Source organism: Oncorhynchus clarkii, unplaced genomic scaffold, assembly GCF_045791955.1.
Source record: "Oncorhynchus clarkii lewisi isolate Uvic-CL-2024 unplaced genomic scaffold, UVic_Ocla_1.0 unplaced_contig_10417_pilon_pilon, whole genome shotgun sequence".
NCBI lineage: Eukaryota > Metazoa > Chordata > Actinopteri > Salmoniformes > Salmonidae > Oncorhynchus > Oncorhynchus clarkii.
The window spans coordinates 90,161-112,710 of record NW_027257929.1 but is presented as its reverse complement, the minus strand read 5'-3'; the positions used below and the strand labels follow the sequence as shown (position 1 = coordinate 112,710).

The 22,550-nt window shown below is 45.4% G+C and overlaps 1 protein-coding gene across 1 annotated transcript in view; it reads right to left on the bottom strand.

The window, feature by feature from the left end:
- The window catches only part of LOC139393684 (glutamate receptor-interacting protein 1-like), a gene marked incomplete at its 3' end in the record, with an annotated part of 523,241 nt that extends 509,289 nt beyond the window's left edge, over positions 1 to 13,952 (bottom strand). The window contains exon 1 of the mRNA XM_071142027.1: positions 13,739 to 13,952. Within this exon, the coding sequence (XP_070998128.1) occupies positions 13,739 to 13,793 (55 nt within the window). The remainder of the gene's footprint in view (positions 1 to 13,738) is intronic.
- Positions 13,953 to 22,550: the final 8,598 nt, after the last annotated feature.

The following is a 22,550-nucleotide window of genomic DNA, read 5'->3' as shown; positions in this document are numbered from 1 at the left end:
TGGGAGCAATTAGTTCAAACAGGTGACATTAATACAGGTAACGAGTGGAGGACAGAGGAGCCTCTTAAAGAAGAAGTGAGCCAGAAATCTTGCTTGTTTGTAGGTGACCAAATACTTATTTTCCACCATAATTTGCAAATAAAAACATAAAAAATCCTACAATGTGATTTTCTGGATTTGTTTTTCTAATTTTGTCTGTCATAGTTGAAGAAAATTACAGGCCTCTGTCATCTTTTTAAGTGGGAGAACTTGCACAATTGGTGGCTGACTAAATACTTTTTTGCCCCACTGTACTAAATAATATACGTGTGAAATTTATTTTGATTTAGAATGGACCATTATATTGCATCTGTCTAGAAACAGGGGCAGCGGACAAACGGAGGAAGCTTTTCCCCTGGTTCATTACATGACAGCCAGGTAGGCTATACTCCTGTTGTAAAGAGAAGCTATACTCCTGTTGTAAAGAGAAGCTATACTCCTGTTGTAAAGAGAAGCTATACTCCTGTTGTAAAAGAGAAGCTATACTCCTGTTGTAAAGAGAAGCCATACTCCTGTTGTAAAGAGAAGGATAAGCTATACTCCTGTTGTAAAAAGAAACTATACTCCTGTTGTAAAGATAATCTATACTCCTGTTGTAAAGAGAAGCTGTACTCCTGTTGTAAACAGAAGCCATACTCCTGTTGTAAAAATAAACTATACTCCTGTTGTAAAGAGAAGCTATACTCCTGTTGTAAAGAGAATCCATACTCCTGTTGTAAAGAGAAGCTATACTCCTGTTGTAAAGAGAAGCTGTACTCCTGTTGTAAAGAGAATCCATACTCCTGTTGTAAAGAGAATCCATACTCCTGTTGTAAAGAGAAGCTATACTCCTGTTGTAAAGAGAAGCTATACTCCTGTTGTAAAGAGAAGCTATACTCCTGTTGTAAAGAGAAGCTATACTCCTGTTGTAAAGAGAAGCTATACTCCTGTTGTAAAGAGAAGCTATACTCCTGTTGTAAAGAGAAGCTATACTCCTGTTGTAAAGAGAAGCTATACTCCTGTTGTAAATAGAAGCTATACTCCTGTTGTAAAGAGAAGCTATACTCCTGTTGTAAAGAGAAGCTATACTCCTGTTGTAAAGAGAAGCTATACTCCTGTTGTAAAAGAGAAGCTATACTCCTGTTGTAAAAGAGAAGCTATACTCCTGTTGTAAAGAGAAGCTATACTCCTGTTGTAAAAGAGAAGCTATACTCCTGTTGTAAAGAGAAGCTATACTCCTGTTGTAAAGAGAAGCTATACTCCTGTTGTAAAGAGAAGCTATGTGCTTCATATTTGCTTAATATTAGGAAAGTTGAGACATAAATATAGTAGGTCTAGCCTATAGAAAGCTGATGGGATCCTCCTCTATTTACTAGAGGCCATCACTATGTTTTCTCACACAGTTGCATAGCCTACAGAAATGTTGCTCAACATGAGCTCTTGGGCTCTCATGAAGTGTTTGATTAGATTTTCCATTACATTTGCATTGATGTCAGAGTGATTAGAGGGACAATAGAGTGCTGAGTACCAGACAGTTAGCCAGTTTGATAGGCTACTAATGACCAGCAAGTTTAGTAGGCTACTAATGACCATCAGCAGCATCAGAGCTTGGAGAAGCCTAATTATAGAGTGACAGAGTGACAGAGTGACAGAGTGACAGGGTGACAGAGCGACAGGGTTACAGAGTGACAGGGTGACAGAGCGACAGGGTTACAGAGTGACAGAATGACAGGGTGACAGTGACAGGGTGACAGAGTGACAGAGTGGGGTGACAGAGTGACAGAGTGACAGGGTGACAGAGCGACAGAGCGGGGTGACAGAGTGACAGAGTGACATGGTGAAAGGGCGACAGGGCGACAGAGTGACCGAGTGACAGGGTGACAGGGTGACAGAGTGACAGGGTGACAGAGTGACAGAGTGACAGAGTGACAGGGTGACAGGGTGACAGGGTGACAGGGTGACAGAGTGACAGGGTGACAGAGTGACAGGGTGACAGGGTAACAGGGTGAGAGGGTGACAGAGTGACAGGGTGACAGAGTGACAGGGTGGCAGAGCGACAGAGCGGGGTGACAGAGTGACAGAGTGACATGGTGAAAGGGCGACAGGGCGACAGAGTGACCGAGTGACCGAGTGACAGGGTGACAGGGTGACAGAGTGACAGGGTGACAGAGTGACAGAGTGACAGAGCGACAGGGCGACAGGGCGACAGAGTGACAGAGTGACAGGGTGACAGAGTGACAGGGTGACAGAGTGACAGAGTGACAGGGTGACAGAGTGACAGGGCGACAGGGTGACAGAGTGACAGAATGACAGAGTGACAGGGTGACAGAGCGACAGGGCGACAGAGCGACAGAATGACAGAGTGACAGAGTGACAGAGTGACAGAGTGACAGAGTGACAGGGTGACAGAGTGACAGAGTGACAGGGTGACAGGGTGACAGGGTGACAGAGTGACAGAGTGACAGGGTGACAGAGTGACAGGGTGACACAGTGACAGGGTGAGAGGGTGACAGGGTGACAGGGTGACAGAGTGACAGGGTGAGAGGGTGACAGGGTGACAGAGTGACAGGGTGACAGAGTGACAGAGCGACAGAGCGGGGTGACAGAGTGACAGAGTGACATGGTGACAGAGTGACAGAGTGACAGAGTGACAGGGTGACTGAGTGACAGAGTGACAGAGTGACAGAGTGACAGGGTGACAGAGTGACAGAGTGACAGGGTGACAGAGTGACAGAGTGACAGGGTGACAGGGTGACAGAGTGACAGGGTGACAGAGTGACAGAGTGACAGGGTGACAGGGTGACAGGGTGACAGAGTGACAGAGTGACAGAGTGACAGGGTGACAGAGCAGGGTGACAGAGTGACAGAGCGACAGAGCGAGGTGACAGAGTGAGAAAATAAAATTAAAATTAAAACTCTCTGACTCCCTCTTATCTCAGTGTTCCTCATGGTGTATTAACTGTTGTAACGGGGTCATTTTAACCAATTCAGACTGAAATCTGGTTAAAAACAAGACCCAGATTTGATCTGCTCATAAGAGAGAGAGAGAGAAACACCAACACCACAGGTAACTTCCACAAGGCTGTAAAATATCTGAGACAAGGTAAGAAGGGCCTTCTGCGCCATCAAACCGAACAGGGAACTACAACATCCAGATTACGATCTGCAGATCTAAACCAAGAACTCACAAAATGGGACCAACACCAAATTGAGTCTCTGCATGCAGAATTCTGCAAAAATATCCTCCGTGTACAACGTAGAACACCAAATAATGCATGCAGAGCAGAATTAGTCCGATACCCGCTAATTATCAAAATCCAGAAAGGAGACGTTAAATTCTACAACCACCTAAAAGGAAGCGATTCCCAAACCTTCCATAACAAAGCCATCACCTACAGAGAGATGATCCTGGAGAAGAGTCCCCTAAGCAAGCTGGTCCTGGGGCTCTGTTCACAAACACAAACACACCCCACAGAGCCCCAGGACAGCAGCACAATTAGACCCAACCAAATCATGAGAAAACAAAAAGATAATTACTTGACACACCGGAAAGAATTAACAAAAAAACAGAGCAAATTGGAAAAGCTATCTGGCCCTAAACAGATGCACCTTAGATTCTATACTCTGAATCTTCTTCCCACAATCCTGTGCTTTGTTACCGCAGAGCGAGCTGTGACCGCCCACACCCCGGGCTCCCCTCAACCCGATTACATGCCACATTGCAGAGCTGCACACACACACACACACACACACCTCATTGCATAGCTGCACTGCAGAGGATCAGGAAGACTGACTGGCAGGCTGGCTGGAGGGAGGCAGGGAAGCATCTGACACCGGCTTATAGCCAGGGCCAACCAAAGTCGACACAGAGTGAACTCACAGCCAGGGCCAACCAAAGTCGACACAGAGTGAACTCACAGCCAGGGCCAACCAAAGTCGACACAGAGTGAACTCACAGCCAGGCCAACAAAGTCCTCTACACTGAGTGAGTGAAAGGCCAACCAATGTGTTCACAGAGTTATAGCCAGAGCCTATACCCAAACTCGGCCTGTCCTTGGCAAAACAAAAATCCTTGACTTCAACAAATTACCTCTAAAATGTGTCTAGACACTCACTAGTGAGGCTTAGCAGTAACCTTGTACAAGTCCGTTTGGTATCAACACATGTTCTTGAGCGTGACAGTAGTAGTGGTGTCCACGCCTCATTCACAAGGGGCCTGTGTGATGTCACTTTATTCAATCATGGAACCATCCTTGATGTGTAGAAGTGTCACCCTTAAGGCCAGATATTGGTAAGGACACACACACACACACACACACAAACACAGGACTACACTCCCAAGCACCCGTATGTCTCCTCCTTGGCACTATGGGCCCTGGTCTAAAGTAAAGGCACTCAATAGGGAATAGGGTGCAATGTGGGTAGCAGACTGGGCCTGCTCTCATACCTGGTTATCCACCAACAGTTATCTTGACATAGTGGTTGAACAGGCTAAGATAGAGCTGGGCTGTCATTTCAACAGTTATCTTGACATAGTGGTTGAACAGGCTAAGATAGAGCTGGGCTTGGGTTTCTATCTCTACTGCATTCCTCCACATGAAAGAGTGTGTGAATGAATAGATATGCCACCTGACTGGCACACTATGCTTATTCCTTTTCTCTCAGAGGAGGAATATCTGTGAAAGCCAAACACATTGATCTTTCAGCAGCTCTGTACTGCGGTGCGGAACGAGCCAAGTTTAGTCAAGCACGGTGCAAAAGTCACAGTGAAATATGAACTCTCAGTGTGTGTGTGTGTGTGTCTGTGTGTGTGTGTGTGTGTGTGTGTGTGTGTGTGTGTGTGTGTGTGTGCGTGTGCGTGTGCGTGTGTGTGTGTGTACACTTTTTAAATAGCACTATATCAAAATATGGTTATAGCCGGGTATTGTTAAAAATCCATACTGGTATACCTGTATCACCCAGACGTAAATTGACGGCAAGAAGTGATATAATACCTGACTAAAACACAATCCTTGTTTACATTTGTATAAGATCAGATCGGCAGAGTAGCCTAGTGGTTAGAGGCAGTGTAGCCTAGTGGTTAGAGCGTTGGACTAGTAACCAGAAGGTTGCAAGTTCAAACCCCCGAGCTGACAAGCTGATCTGTCATTCTTCCCCTGAACAATGCAGTTAACCCACTGTTCCTAGGCCGTCATTGAAAATAAGAATTTGTTCTTAACTGAATAAAGGTAAATAAAGGTTTAAAAATTATGCGTGGGGATATATATTGGAACAAATTTACAGATTTACAAAACTAAAATGTATTGCACCTGATTTTTGCTGGTGTTCTTAAAAAAATCTCTGAAAACTTTAGGAGGAAAATCACCCACGTGCCTTTGCGGGAACAGTGGTCTATGGTCAATTATGATTTTCTAAGAAACACAGCCCCATGCCAGTATGAAGCTATGAACTCGTGCAGTTGACCATAAAGCACGCTAGGTTTTCCTACGCCAGCCACTGTGAAGAGATGCTCCTCCTCTCATTATTGACCCGGGTGTTGGGATTCTAATGGAACATCTAACTTATTTACTGGTCAAAGACAGACAGTTTATGATCTACAAGGTTACGCTTTAGCCCGTCTATTCTGAATATTAGCCCCACGGAGCTGAAATAGCTGCTAGATTTGACATGGACCTACATCCACCACTACTATAGGAAATAGGGTGCATTAGTGCACTACTACAGGGAATAGGGTGATTTAGTGCACTACTATAGGGAATAGGGTGCATTAGTGCACTACTATAGGGAATAGGGTGCATTAGTGCACTACTATAGGGAATAGGGTGCATTAGTGCTCTACTATAGGGAATAGGGTGCATTAGCGCAGTACTATAGGGAATAGGGTGCATTAGTGCTCTACTATAGGGAATAGGGTGCATTAGTGCTCTACTATAGGGAGTAGGGTGCATTAGTGCTCTACTATAGGGAATAGGGTGCATTAGTGCTCTACTATAGGGAATAGGGTGCATTAGCGCAGTACTATAGGGAATAGGGTGCATTAGTGCACTACTACAGGGAATAGGGTGCATTAGTGCACTACTACAGGGAAAACGGTGCATTAGTGCACTACTACAGGGAATAGGGTATATTAGTGCACTACAATAGGCAATAGGGTGCATTAGTGCACTACTATAGGGAATAGGGTGCATTAGTGCACTACTACAGGGAATAGGGTGCATTAGTGCACTACTACAGGGAATAGGGTGCATTAGTGCACTACTATAGGGAATAGGGTGCATTAGTGCACTAGTACAGGGAATAGGGTGCATTAGTGCAGTACTATAGGAAAAAGGGTGCATTTGGGACATGACCTTAGGGTGTGTTCTTCAATTCATTCTGGAGTGCCAGAGTGAGCTCTGGACGTTCGTAAATTCAGAGCGTTGTCAGATTGTCCATTCGTAAATTCAGAGCGTTGTCAGATTGTCCATTCGTAAATTCAGAGCATTGTCAGATTGTCCATTCGTAAATTCAGAGCGTTGTCAGATTGTCCATTCGTAAATTCAGAGCGTTGTCAGATTGTCCATTCGTAAATTCAGAGCATTGTCAGATTGTCCTGTAAATTCAGAGCGTTGTCAGATTGTCCATTCGTAAATTCAGAGCATTGTCAGATTGTCCTGTAAATTCAGAGCATTGTCAGATTGTCCATTCGTAAATTCAGAGCGTTGTCAGATTGTCCATTCGTAAATTCAGAGCGTTGTCAGATTGTCCATTCGTAAATTCAGAGCGTTGTCAGATTGTCCATTCGTAAATTCAGAGCATTGTCAGATTGTCCTGTAAATTCAGAGCATTGTCAAATTGTCCATTCGTAAATTCAGAGCGTTGTCAGATTGTCCTGTAAATTCAGAGCGTTGTCAGATTGTCCATTCGTAAATTCAGAGCGTTGTCAGATTGTCCATTCGTAAATTCAGAGCGTTGTCAGATTGTCCATTCGTAAATTCAGAGCGTTGTCAGATTGTCCATTCGTAAATTCAGAGCATTGTCAGATTGTCCTGTAAATTCAGAGCATTGTCAGATTGTCCATTCGTAAATTCAGAGCGTTGTCAGATTGTCCTGTAAATTCAGAGCGTTGTCAGATTGTCCATTCGTAAATTCAGAGCGTTGTCAGATTGTCCATTCGTAAATTCAGAGCATTGTCAGATTGTCCTGTAAATTCAGAGCATTGTCAGATTGTCCATTCGTAAATTCAGAGCGTTGTCAGATTGTCCTGTAAATTCAGAGCGTTGTCAGATTGTCCATTCGTAAATTCAGAGCGTTGTCAGATTGTCCATTCGTAAATTCAGAGCATTGTCAGATTGTCCATTCGTAAATTCAGAGCGTTGTCAGATTGTCCTGTAAATTCAGAGCGTTGTCAGATTGTCCATTCGTAAATTCAGAGCGTTGTCAGATTGTCCATTCGTAAATTCAGAGCATTGTCAGATTGTCCATTCGTAAATTCAGAGCGTTGTCAGATTGTCCATTCGTAAATTCAGAGCATTGTCAGATTGTCCATTCGTAAATTCAGAGCATTGTCAGAGCATTGTACTATAGGGAATAGGGTGCATTAGTGCTCTACTATAGGGAATAGGGTGCATTAGCGCAGTACTATAGGGAATAGGGTGCATTAGTGCTCTACTATAGGGAATAGGGTGCATTAGTGCTCTACTATAGGGAATAGGGTGCATTAGTGCTCTACTATAGGGAATAGGGTGCATTAGTGCTCTACTATAGGGAATAGGGTGCATTAGCGCAGTACTATAGGGAATAGGGTGCATTAGTGCACTACTACAGGGAATAGGGTGCATTAGTGCACTACTACAGGGAAAACGGTGCATTAGTGCACTACTACAGGGAATAGGGTATATTAGTGCACTACAATAGGCAATAGGGTGCATTAGTGCACTACTATAGGGAATAGGGTGCATTAGTGCACTACTACAGGGAATAGGGTGCATTAGTGCACTACTACAGGGAATAGGGTGCATTAGTGCACTACTATAGGGAATAGGGTGCATTAGTGCACTAGTACAGGGAATAGGGTGCATTAGTGCAGTACTATAGGAAAAAGGGTGCATTTGGGACATGACCTTAGGGTGTGTTCTTCAATTCATTCTGGAGTGCCAGAGTGAGCTCTGGACGTTCGTAAATTCAGAGCGTTGTCAGATTGTCCATTCGTAAATTCAGAGCGTTGTCAGATTGTCCATTCGTAAATTCAGAGCATTGTCAGATTGTCCATTCGTAAATTCAGAGCGTTGTCAGATTGTCCATTCGTAAATTCAGAGCATTGTCAGATTGTCCTGTAAATTCAGAGCATTGTCAGATTGTCCATTCGTAAATTCAGAGCATTGTCAGATTGTCCATTCGTAAATTCAGAGCGTTGTCAGATTGTCCATTCGTAAATTCAGAGCGTTGTCAGATTGTCCATTCGTAAATTCAGAGCGTTGTCAGATTGTCCATTCGTAAATTCAGAGCATTGTCAGATTGTCCTGTAAATTCAGAGCATTGTCAGATTGTCCATTCGTAAATTCAGAGCGTTGTCAGATTGTCCTGCAAATTCAGAGCGTTGTCAGATTGTCCATTCGTAAATTCAGAGCGTTGTCAGATTGTCCATTCGTAAATTCAGAGCATTGTCAGATTGTCCATTCGTAAATTCAGAGCGTTGTCAGATTGTCCTGTAAATTCAGAGCGTTGTCAGATTGTCCATTCGTAAATTCAGAGCGTTGTCAGATTGTCCATTCGTAAATTCAGAGCATTGTCAGATTGTCCATTCGTAAATTCAGAGCGTTGTCAGATTGTCCTGCAAATTCAGAGCGTTGTCAGATTGTCCATTCGTAAATTCAGAGCGTTGTCAGATTGTCCATTCGTAAATTCAGAGCATTGTCAGATTGTCCATTCGTAAATTCAGAGCGTTGTCAGATTGTCTTGTAAATTCAGAGCGTTGTCAGATTGTCCATTCGTAAATTCAGAGCGTTGTCAGATTGTCCATTCGTAAATTCAGAGCATTGTCAGATTGTCCATTCGTAAATTCAGAGCGTTGTCAGATTGTCCTGTAAATTCAGAGCGTTGTCAGATTGTCCATTCGTAAATTCAGAGCGTTGTCAGATTGTCCATTCGTAAATTCAGAGCATTGTCAGATTGTCCTGTAAATTCAGAGCATTGTCAGATTGTCCATTCGTAAATTCAGAGCATTGTCAGATTGTCCATTCGTAAATTCAGAGCGTTGTCAGATTGTCCATTCGTAAATTCAGAGCATTGTCAGATTGTCCTGTAAATTCAGAGCATTGTCAGATTGTCCATTCGTAAATTCAGAGCATTGTCAGATTGTCCATTCGTAAATTCAGAGCGTTGTCAGATTGTCCATTCGTAAATTCAGAGCGTTGTCAGATTGTCCATTCGTAAATTCAGAGCGTTGTCAGATTGTCCATTCGTAAATTCAGAGCATTGTCAGATTGTCCTGTAAATTCAGAGCATTGTCAGATTGTCCATTCGTAAATTCAGAGCGTTGTCAGATTGTCCTGCAAATTCAGAGCGTTGTCAGATTGTCCATTCGTAAATTCAGAGCGTTGTCAGATTGTCCATTCGTAAATTCAGAGCATTGTCAGATTGTCCATTCGTAAATTCAGAGCGTTGTCAGATTGTCCTGTAAATTCAGAGCGTTGTCAGATTGTCCATTCGTAAATTCAGAGCGTTGTCAGATTGTCCATTCGTAAATTCAGAGCATTGTCAGATTGTCCATTCGTAAATTCAGAGCGTTGTCAGATTGTCCTGCAAATTCAGAGCGTTGTCAGATTGTCCATTCGTAAATTCAGAGCATTGTCAGATTGTCCATTCGTAAATTCAGAGCGTTGTCAGATTGTCCATTCGTAAATTCAGAGCATTGTCAGATTGTCCTGTAAATTCAGAGCGTTGTCAGATTGTCCATTCGTAAATTCAGAGCATTGTCAGATTGTCCATTCGTAAATTCAGAGCGTTGTCAGATTGTCCATTCGTAAATTCAGAGCATTGTCAGATTGTCCATTCGTAAATTCAGAGCATTGTCAGATTGTCCTGTAAATTCAGAGCGTTGTCAGATTGTCCATTCGTAAATTCAGAGCGTTGTCAGATTGTCCATTCGTAAATTCAGAGCATTGTCAGATTGTCCATCCGTAAATTCAGAGCATTGTCAGATTGTCCTGTAAATTCAGAGCATTGTCAGATTGTCCATTCGTAAATTCAGAACGTTGTCAGATTGTCCTGTAAATTCAGAGCGTTGTCAGATTGTCCATTCGTAAATTCAGAGCGTTGTCAGATTGTCCATTCGTAAATTCAGAGCATTGTCAGATTGTCCATTCGTAAATTCAGAGCGTTGTCAGATTGTCCTGTAAATTCAGAGCGTTGTCAGATTGTCCATTCGTAAATTCAGAGCATTGTCAGATTGTCCTGTAAATTCAGAGCATTGTCAGATTGTCCATTCGTAAATTCAGAGCGTTGTCAGATTGTCCATTCGTAAATTCAGAGCGTTGTCAGATTGTCCATTCGTAAATTCAGAGCGTTGTCAGATTGTCCATTCGTAAATTCAGAGCATTGTCAGATTGTCCTGTAAATTCAGAGCATTGTCAGATTGTCCATTCGTAAATTCAGAGCATTGTCAGATTGTCCTGTAAATTCAGAGCGTTGTCAGATTGTCCATTCGTAAATTCAGAGCGTTGTCAGATTGTCCATTCGTAAATTCAGAGCATTGTCAGATTGTCCATTCGTAAATTCAGAGCGTTGTCAGATTGTCCTGTAAATTCAGAGCGTTGTCAGATTGTCCATTCGTAAATTCAGAGCGTTGTCAGATTGTCCATTCGTAAATTCAGAGCGTTGTCAGATTGTCCATTCGTAAATTCAGAGCGTTGTCAGATTGTCCATTCGTAAATTCAGAGCATTGTCAGATTGTCCTGTAAATTCAGAGCATTGTCAGATTGTCCATTCGTAAATTCAGAGCATTGTCAGATTGTCCATTCGTAAATTCAGAGCATTGTCAGATTGTCCATTCGTAAATTCAGAGCGTTGTCAGATTGTCCATTCGTAAATTCAGAGCGTTGTCAGATTGTTCTGTAAATTCAGAGCGTTGTCAGATTGTCCTGTAAATTCAGAGCGTTGTCAGATTGTCCATTCGTAAATTCAGAGCGTTGTCAGATTGTCCATTCGTAAATTCAGAGCGTTGTCAGATTGTCCATTCGTAAATTCAGAACGTTGTCAGATTGTCCATTCGTAAATTCAGAGCGTTGTCAGATTGTCCATTCGTAAATTCAGAGCGTTGTCAGATAGTCCATTCGTAAATTCAGAGCGTTGTCAGATTGTCCATTCGTAAATTCAGAGCGTTGTCAGATTGTCCATTCGTAAATTCAGAGCGTTGTCAGATTGTCCTGTAAATTCAGAGCGTTGTCAGATTGTCCTGTAAATTCAGAGCATTGTCAGATTGTCCATTCGTAAATTCAGAGCGTTGTCAGATTGTCCTGTAAATTCAGAGCGTTGTCAGATTGTCCATTCGTAAATTCAGAGCGTTGTCAGATTGTCCATTCGTAAATTCAGAGCGTTGTCAGATTGTCCATTTGTAAATTCAGAGCGTTGTCAGATAGTCCATTCGTAAATTCAGAGCGTTGTCAGATTGTCCATTCGTAAATTCAGAGCGTTGTCAGATTGTCCATTCGTAAATTCAGAGCGCACACCCCTGACGCTCTGGCCCAGGAGTAGGGTTGACCCGAGCGTTCTGACCTCACAACGGCAGTCAAGCACCCAAGCTAACAGGCTAACGTTGGCTAGCTTGCTAGCTACTTCCAGACACAAATGAGACAACACCTCACTCTGACCATTGTACTCGCCCTAGCAGAGCTGGTTGGCTGTTTTCATGTTATCAATATTGTCAGAGACTGGGGTATATGAGACTGGGGGTATATGAGATTGGGGGTATATGAGACTGGGGGTATATCATACTGGGTGTTTATGAGACTGGGGGTATATGTAGAATCAACATGTTATTTGAGGTGCTGTAAACACATACCACCAACCTTCAGAGATACCATGCTGTCCTGTAAACACATACCACCAACCTTCAGAGATACCATGTTGTCCTGTAAATACATACCACCAACCTTCAGAGATACCATGCTGTCCTGTAAACACATACCACCAACCTTCAGAGATACCATGTTGTCCTGTAAATACATACCACCAACCTTCAGAGATACCATGCTGTCCTGTAAACACATACCACCAACCTTCAGAGATACCATGTTGTCCTGTAAATACATACCACCAACCTTCAGAGATACCATGCTGTCCTGTAAATACATACCACCAACCTTCAGAGATACCATGCTGTCCTGTAAACACATACCACCAACTCTGGTTGCGTGGCAATAAAGTATATTGTACTGAGCTGGCATGTGTGTGTGTGTGTGTGTGTGTGTGTGTGTGTGTGTGTGTGTGTGTGTGTGTGTGTGTGTGTGTGTGTGTGTGTGTGTGTGTGTGTGTGTGTGTGTGTGTGTGTGTGTGTGTGTGTGTGTGTGTGTGTGCATGTGTGACTATGCATTATAGCTAAGCCTATATTTCACATGATATTCCACCAGTCGTATCCCCAATACAACAGATAAATACATCACTGATGACATCACACTAAATACACCGAGAATTAATCATCATTTCATAGCCATATTCATGAGACAGCCCAGCGGTGCCCCTGGTGTTAAATCATGACGGTAATGGTAAACGGGGCTGTATAATATGCCTACCCTCCGGCTATAATGATCGTTATGCAGACATAGACTTCCTGATATATTCCGTATGACACGGCGCAAGTAACAAACGTGCTGCCTAAAACAGGTTTATGCTCGTTTCACATGTGCCAGAGAGAGAGAGAGAGAGAGAGAGAGAGCTTGTTCTCTGTTGTTCAAATGGATCTGCTGTTGGTCATCGGAATGTATCGGAAGGGTCCTTAGTTGCCTGAACACATGGGCTGGGAATAGGGGAATAGGCTACTATAGAGTCTGAGGGAATGATAGCAGTGGATTGAGACACTGACTGAAACGTGATCATTATCCGCCATTCATTACACAAACATTGCGAACAAAAAGCTCAAGGCAACCGCCTACACCATTCTCTACTGACTAGACTATAGACGTCTTATTACCGATGGTCATTATATGGATATGCGTCGGCATAACTTGCAAATAGCACATAGCCTAGACAACAGCAAGGAAACACATAGCCTACATAGGCTACTTCTATGGACAAAACAACAGGCATGGAGCAGGGTGACGTGTGTTGGGCTACAGGAGCTGGGCGGACAAGTGCACAGTCAATCTGGACGGAGGCCCACCAACCAACACTACCGCTAAAGACCGGAGCCTCGAGCACCAAGACGAGACCCCTGGCAGAGAAAACAAAAGCATGAACTAAAAATAAAAGTTGACACTTGCTAGCTGCATGTTTGTGAATGAATCGTGCACGCCGCTACTACTGTAGCCTGGTAGATATTCCAAACCGAGCTTGTTCCGGGAAACATCAACGCGTAAAACAACAACCGATTCCCCGCCGGAACTTTCACTTATTGTGAATTGCCGTGGTCGCGGCGTCTACACACCGACACCGCTGAAGGCTCAGCAATAATGAGAGTATGTGTGGTTGAAAACAGGCGCCCCGGAGACAGGCTAAATTAAATAAAGCTTAGGCAGGTTCCTACCTCCTTCTTGGTCAGCCTGAAGACAGGCGGGGATATTCTTCTTCCAACCCGGCATCTTTTCAGCGGTATGAGCATTCAGAAAGTCTCAAAGATAAATCTCAGGCGCATTTCAATCTCAGGAGTAGCCTACAGGTTTCCTTTGCGAACATATCCCCCCCACACACACTGTCTCGGAGTCTTCTTGTTTTTCCGTGGCCGGTGTAATTCAACGCCGTGTCTCCCTCCACGGCTCAGCCTCGTTGTGGTGAGCGCTAGGGCTCTGCGAGAGAGAATAACCTATATGTAATGGCCCGACGTCAAAAAAACGTGAAGTAAAAGGTGCCCTATTCAACCTCGGGATATGGGAATCGATCTAGATATACAGTGAGGTGGCCAGAAAGGCAACCAAAAACTGAATTACTGGTAATTCATCATATTTGTCTGTGATATTATTGTATCGGAGGGTGCAGGGATGGGTTTTGAGAAGTGGTCTAGTCTGGACCACGCGGTAAAGGCAGTGAGCCCTACCCGGTTTAATGTATTAACTTCAATAAGGGGTGTGGGTGACATTTTCAACGGCACAGGAGAAGTCCTATAGAGTCCTAGTAGTAACACACATTTCATCAGAAGAAAGGCCGGTATATAATAGCTTGGTTGGCAGTATTAGTGGACGGTCATCTTTAGATCCTTTGTTTATGTCGGTGTATCAGGCTGGATGGAGCCCTCAAGGGTTTTTTTCCTCCCCGCAGACTACATAGTATGACGTCATCCGTAACACGACTAACGCCATTCTAGTTGAGATGATTTATTAATACGTTATAGTTAATAAGTTATAGCCTGGTAGCAACGTGTTTCCCCAGATCTCTCCTCCAGTAGACTACCCCCAGCCTGTTCCACTTGATCCATTGCAGCAAGTAAGTACACCTGATTCAACTAATCAAGGGCTTTTAGCTCGTCTCGCTGGTAGTTCAGGAATATATTTGAAAACGTAAATGGAACTGACTGAGGGTAGTCGATGAGAGGTTTGGGAAACACTGGCCTAGTCGACTGTGATACTGGCGTGTCTGTAACAGAGTTGGCCATACGGGTGCTATAAATGAATGGTTTTCTGTGTGGATAATCTAATGACATTCCTCTGAGGTTGTTGTCACAGCATGTGTTCTTTATCCTTCCACCCCTCTGGCTCAGTGTGTCAGGCTACCTACAACCCCTCTGGCTCAGTGGGTCAGGCTACCTACCACCCCTAAGGCTCAGTGTGTCAGGCTACCTACAACCCCTCTGGCTCAGTGGGTCAGGCTACCTACCACCTCTCTGGCTCAGTGTGTCAGGCTACCTACCACCCCTCTGGCTCAGTGGGTCAGGCTACCTACCACCCCTCTGGCTCAGTGGGTCAGGCTACCTACCACCCCTCTGGCTCAGTGGATCAGGATACCTACCACCCCTCTGGCTCAGTGGGTCAGGCTACCTACCTATCACCCCTTGTATATACTGTATTCTCCACATATCTCATCCTATATAACTACTGCTGTCCATACAGTATTCTCCACATATCTCATCCTATATAACTACTGCTGTCCATACAGTATTCTCCACATATCTCATCCTATATAACTACTGTTGTCCATACAGTATTCTCCACATATCTCATCCTATATAACTACTGCTGTCCATACAGTATTCTCCACATAGTTCATCCTATATAACTACTGCTGTCCATACAGTATTCTCCACATAGCTCATCCTATATAACTACTGCTGTACTTTACATTAAGAATCTTGGGTTTATTCTGCATAAATGATTATGCAGAATTCTGCCAGTCTATGTGAGTGGACCTCACACAACACAACATTGAGGCTTCCATCTTGAAGTCTCGATCCTCTGGTAGACAAGACAACACTGAGGCTTCCATCTTGAAGTCTCGATCCTCTCGTAGACAAGACACAACACTGAGGCTTCCATCTTGAAGTCTCGATCCTCTGGTAGACAACACTGAGGCTTCCATCTTGAAGTCTCGATCCTCTGGTAGACAAGACAACACTGAGGCTTCCATCTTGAAGTCTCGATCCTCTGGTAGACAAGACAACACTGAGGCTTCCATCTTGAAGTCTCGATCCTCTGGTAGACAAGACAACACTGAGGCTTCCATCTTGAAGTCTCGATCCTCTGGTAGACAAGACAACACTGAGGCTTCCATCTTGAAGTCTCAATCCTCTGGTAGACAAGACAACACTGAGGCTTCCATCTTGAAGTGTCGATCCTCTGGTAGACAAGACAACACTGAGGCTTCCATCTTGAAGTCTCGATCCTCTGGTAGCCAAGACAACACTGAGGCTTCCATCTTGAAGTCTCGATCCTCTGGTAGACAAGACAACACTGAGGCTTCCATCTTGAAGTCTCGATCCTCTGGTAGACAAGACAAGCATAAAACCGCTGTGGGGCAAGAAGAACCTGGCCCTTGGTCAGCAGCAATACAGTTCAGTACATAGCACATCAACACCCCCCTCCCCTCCCTCTACCCCTCACACACACACACACACACACACACACACACACACACACACACACACACACACACACACACACACACACACACACACACACACACACACACACACTAACCAGCTTACTTCATGCTTCCGTGAGCATACGGACAGAGGGATGCTGAGAGGAGAGGAGACAGGACCGTGCTGTAAAGAGGAGACATGACCATGCTGTAAAGAGGAGACATGACCATGCTGTAAAGAGGAGACAGGACCATGCTGTAAAGAGGAGACAGTACCATGCTGTAAAGAGGAGACAGGACCATGCTGTAAAGAGGAGACATGCTGTGAAGAGGAGACAGGGACCATGCTGTAAAGAGGAGACAGGGACCATGCTGTAAAGAGGAGACATGACCATGCTGTAAAGAGGAGACATGCTGTAAAGAGGAGACATGACCATGCTGTAAAGAGGAGACAGGACCATGCTGTAAAGAGGAGACAGGACCATGCTGTAAAGAGGAGACATGACCATGCTGTAAAGAGGAGACATGCTGTAAAGAGGAGACATGACCATGCTGTAAAGAGGAGACAGGACCATGCTGTAAAGAGGAGACAGGACCATGCTGTAAAGAGGAGACATGCTGTAAAGAGGAGACAGGACCATGCTGTAAAGAGGAGACAGGGACCATGCTGTAAAGAGGAGACAGGACCATGCTGTAAAGAGGAGACAGGATCATGCTGTAAAGAGGAGACATGCTGTAAAGAGGAGACAGGACCATGCAGTAAAGAGGAGACAGGACCATGCTGTAAAGAGGAGACAGGATCATGCTGTAAAGAGGAGACATGCTGTAAAGAGGAGACAGGACCATGCAGTAAAGAGGAGACAGGACCATGCTGTAAAGAGGAGACAGGACCATGCTGTAAAGAGGAGACAGGATCATGCTGTAAAGAGGAGACATGCTGTAAAGAGGAGACAGGACCATGCTGTAAAGAGGAGACAGGACCATGCTGTAAAGAGGAGACATGCTGTAAAGAGGAGACAGGACCATGCTGTAAAGACGAGACATGCTGTAAAGAGGAGACAGGACCATGCTGTAAAGAGGAGACAGGACCATGCTGTAAAGAGGAGGCATGCTGTAAAGAGGAGACAGGACCATGCTGTAAAGAGGAGACAGGCTGTAAAGAGGAGACAGGACCATGCTGTAAAGAGGAGACATGCTGTAAAGAGGAGACAGGACCATGCTGTAAAGAGGAGACATGCTGTAAAGAGGAGACAGGACCATGCTGTAAAGAGGAGACATGCTGTAAAGAGGAGACAGGACCATGCTGTAAAGAGGAGACAGGACCATGCTGTAAAGAGGAGACAGGGACCATGCTGTAAAGAGGAGACAGGACCATGCTGTAAGGAGGAGACAGGACCATGCTGTAAAGAGGAGACAGGACCATGCTGTAAAGAGGAGACAGGACCATGCTGTAAAGAGGAGACAGGCTGTAAAGAGGAGACAGGACCATGCTGTAAAGAGGAGACAGGACCGTGCTGTAAAGAGGAGACAGGACCATGCTGTAAAGAGGAGACAGGATCATGCTGTAAAGAGGAGACAGGACCATGCTGTAAAGAGGAGACAGGGACCATGCTGTAAAGAGGAGACATGCTGTAAAGAGGAGACAGGACCATGCTGTAAAGAGGAGACAGGACCATGCTGTAAAGAGGAGACATGCTGTAAAGAGGAGACAGGGACCATGCTGTAAAGAGGAGACAGTACCGTGCTGTAAAGAGGAGACATGACCATGCTGTAAAGAGGAGACATGCTGTAAAGAGGAGACATGACCATGCTGTAAAGAGGAGACAGGACCATGCTGTAAAGAGGAGACAGGACCATGCTGTAAAGAGGAGACATGACCATGCTGTAAAGAGGAGACATGCTGTAAAGAGGAGACATGACCATGCTGTAAAGAGGAGACAGGACCATGCTGTAAAGAGGAGACAGGACCATGCTGTAAAGAGGAGACATGCTGTAAAGAGGAGACAGGACCATGCTGTAAAGAGGAGACAGGGACCATGCTGTAAAGAGGAGACAGGACCATGCTGTAAAGAGGAGCCAGGATCATGCTGTAAAGAGGAGACATGCTGTAAAGAGGAGACAGGACCATGCAGTAAAGAGGAGACAGGACCATGCTGTAAAGAGGAGACAGGACCATGCTGTAAAGAGGAGACATGCTGTGAAGAGGAGACAGGGACCATGCTGTAAAGAGGAGACAGGGACCATGCTGTAAAGAGGAGACATGACCATGCTGTAAAGAGGAGACATGCTGTAAAGAGGAGACATGGCCATGCTGTAAAGAGGAGACAGGACCATGCTGTAAAGAGGAGACAGGACCATGCTGTAAAGAGGAGACAGGGCCATGCTGTAAAGAGGAGACAGGACCATGCTGTAAAGAGGAGACAGGACCATGCTGTAAAGAGGAGACATGACCATCCTGTAAAGAGGAGACATGCTGTAAAGAGGAGACATGACCATGCTGTAAAGAGGAGACAGGACCATGCTGTAAAGAGGAGACAGGACCATGCTGTAAAGAGGAGACCTGCTGTAAAGAGGAGACAGGACCATGCTGTAAAGAGGAGACAGGGACCATGCTGTAAAGAGGAGACAGGACCATGCTGTAAAGAGGAGACAGGATCATGCTGTAAAGAGGAGACATGCTGTAAAGAGGAGACAGGACCATGCAGTAAAGAGGAGACAGGACCATGCTGTAAAGAGGAGACAGGACCATGCTGTAAAGAGGAGACAGGATCATGCTGTAAAGAGGAGGCATGCTGTAAAGAGGAGACAGGACCATGCTGTAAAGAGGAGACAGGACCATGCTGTAAAGAGGAGACATGCTGTAAAGAGGAGACAGGACCATGCTGTAAAGAGGAGACATGCTGTAAAGAGGAGACAGGACCATGCTGTAAAGAGGAGACAGGACCATGCTGTAAAGAGGAGGCATGCTGTAAAGAGGAGACAGGACCATGCTGTAAAGAGGAGACAGGCTGTAAAGAGGAGACAGGACCATGCTGTAAAGAGGAGACATGCTGTAAAGAGGAGACAGGACCATGCTGTAAAGAGGAGACATGCTGTAAAGAGGAGACAGGACCATGCTGTAAAGAGGAGACATGCTGTAAAGAGGAGACAGGACCATGCTGTAAAGAGGAGACAGGACCATGCTGTAAAGAGGAGACAGGGCCATGCTGTAAAGAGGAGACAGGACCATGCTGTAAGGAGGAGACAGGACCATGCTGTAAAGAGGAGACAGGACCATGCTGTAAAGAGGAGACAGGACCATGCTGTAAAGAGGAGACAGGACCATGCTGTAAAGAGGAGACAGGACCATGCTGTAAAGAGGAGACAGGCTGTAAAGAGGAGACAGGACCATGCTGTAAAGAGGAGACAGGACCGTGCTGTAAAGAGGAGACAGGACCATGCTGTAAAGAGGAGACAGGATCATGCTGTAAAGAGGAGACAGGACCATGCTGTAAAGAGGAGACAGGGACCATGCTGTAAAGAGGAGACATGCTGTAAAGAGGAGACAGGACCATGCTGTAAAGAGGAGACAGGACCATGCTGTAAAGAGGAGACATGCTGTAAAGAGGAGACAGGGACCATGCTGTAAAGAGGAGACAGTACCGTGCTGTATAAAGAGGAGACATGCTGTAAAGAGGAGACAGGACCATGCTGTAAAGAGGAGACAGGACCCAGCTGTAAAGAGGAGACATGCTGTAAAGAGGAGACAGGACCATGCTATAAAGAGGAGACATGCTGTAAAGAGGAGACAGGACCATGCTGTAAAGAGGAGACAGGACCATGCTGTAAAGAGGAGACAGGCTGTAAAGAGGAGACAGGACCATGCTGTAAAGAGGAGACAGGCTGTAAAGAGGAGACAGGACCATGCTGTAAAGAGGAGACATGCTGTAAAGAGGATACAGGACCATGCTGTAAAGAGGAGACAGGATCATGCTGTAAAGAGGAGACAGGATCATGCTGTAAAGAGGAGACAGGATCATGCTGTAAAGAGGAGACAGTACCATGCTGTAAAGAGGAGACAGGGACCATGCTGTAAAGAGGAGACAGGCTGTAAAGAGGAGACAGGACCATGCTGTAAAGAGGAGACAGGGACCATGCTGTAAAGAGGAGACAGGACCATGCTGTAAAGAGGAGACATGCTGTAAAGAGGAGACATGCTGTAAAGAGGAGACAGGGACCATGCTGGGAGGATAAAGGGATGGAGGATGGAGAGGGACAGCCAGATCACATCTTCGTCTCTCCATCACCCCATCCACTATTCTGTGCCATGTCTGCAGAGGAGCACACTAAGTATCTCAGCCCCCCTACCCCTTCCCCCCATCCCCCCTTCTACTCTTGGTAATACATTGACACCCTGGGATTGACATCAATGGGAGGTGAACCCACCACCACTCCTACCCTCAGGCCCTTCTCTTCAACAACCAACCCCCACCCCCTTCCTCTACCTCCTACTTCCCCATTCTAGAGTCTTTAGGGAGAGGGAAATGGAAAAATGTTAGAACGGAAATGGAATGAACTCATGAATCATTTGGAAGCCTGAAAGAGAGACCTCTGACCTCTGACAAATCTTAACACGTTTAGACCAATCCCTCCCACTCTAACCTGGACTTCCTCACTTATGCTTATTATCATCACTAGTCACTAACGTCTTGTCACTAACGTCTTGTCACTAATGTCATGTCAGTAATGTCTTGTCAGTAATATGTCTCTCTCCCTCTCTCTGCCCCTCCCTCCCTCCCTCCCTCCCTCCCTCCCTCCCTCCCTCACTCACTCACTCACTCACTCACTCACTCACTCACTCACTGCCTCTATTCCTGTAGCTAGCATAATAATGTAGCTAGCAAATAACATCACATTTTATTAGTCATATGCGCCAAATTCACCTTACAGTGAAATACTTACTTACGAGCCCCTAACCAACAATGTAGTTACAAAAAAAATATGGATAAGAATAAGAGATAAAAGTAACAAGTGATTAAAGAGCAGCTGTAAAATAACAACACAGAGATTATATACAGGGGGTACCGGTACAGAGTCAGTGTGTGGGGGCACCAGTTGGTTGAGGTAGTATGTACATGTTGGTAGAGATATTAAAGTGACTATGCATAGATGACAATATAGAGCAGTGGTGGTGTAAAGAGGGGGGGGCGGCAATGCAAATAGTCTGGGTAGCCATTTGACTAGATGTTCAGGAGTCTTATGGCTTGGGGGTAGAAGCTGTTTAAAAGCCTCTTGGACCTAGACTTGGCGATCCGGTACCGCTTGCCGTGCGGTAGCAGAGAGAACAGTCTATTACTAGAGTGGCTGGAGTCTTTGACAATTTTTAGGGCCTTCCTCTGACACCGCCTTGTATAATGGTCCTGGATGGCAGGAAGCTTGGCCACAGTGATGATTTGGGCCGTTCGCACTACCCTCTGTAGTGTCTTGTGGTCGGAGGCCGAGCAGTTGCCAAACCAGGCTGTGATGCAACCAGGCAGGGATGCAACCGGTCAGGATGCTCTCGATGGTGCAGCTGTAGAACCGTTTGAGGATCTGAGGACCAATGCCAAATCTTTTCAGTCTCCTGGGGGGGAATAGGTTTTGTCGTGACCTCTTCACGACTGTTTTGGTGTGCTTGGACCATGTTAGTTTGTTGGTGATGTGGACACCAAGGAACTTGAAGCTCTCAACCTGTTCCACTACAGCCCCGTCGCTGAGAATGGGGGCGTGCTCGGTCCTCCTTTTCCTGTAGTTCACAATCACCTCCTTTGTCTCGATCACGTTGAGGGAGAGGTTGTTGGCCTGGCATCACATGGCCAGGACTCTGACGTCCTCCCTATAGGCTGTCTCGTTGTTGTCGGTGATCAGGCCTCCCACTGTTGTGTCATCAGCAAACTTAATGACGGTGCTGGAGTTGTGCGCAGCCACGCAGTTATGAGTGAACAGGGCGTACAGGAGGGGACTGAGCACAAACACCTGAGGGGTCCCTGTGTTGCGAATCAGCGTGGCATATATGTTGTTACCTACCCTTACAACCTGGGGGCGGCCCGTCAGGAGGTCCAGGATCCAGTTGCATAGGGAGGTGTTTAGTCCCAGGGTCCTTAGCTTAGTGATGAACTTTGAGGGCGCTATGGTGTTGAACGATGAGCTGTACACGTCCCGGTAATCCGTCTGGCCCTGCGGCCTTCTGAATGTTGACCTGTTGAAAGGTCTTACTCACATCGGCTGCGGAGAGCGTGATCACACAGTCTTCCGGAACAGTTGGTGCTCTCATGCATGTTTCAGTGCTGTTTGCCTAGAAGCGAGCATAT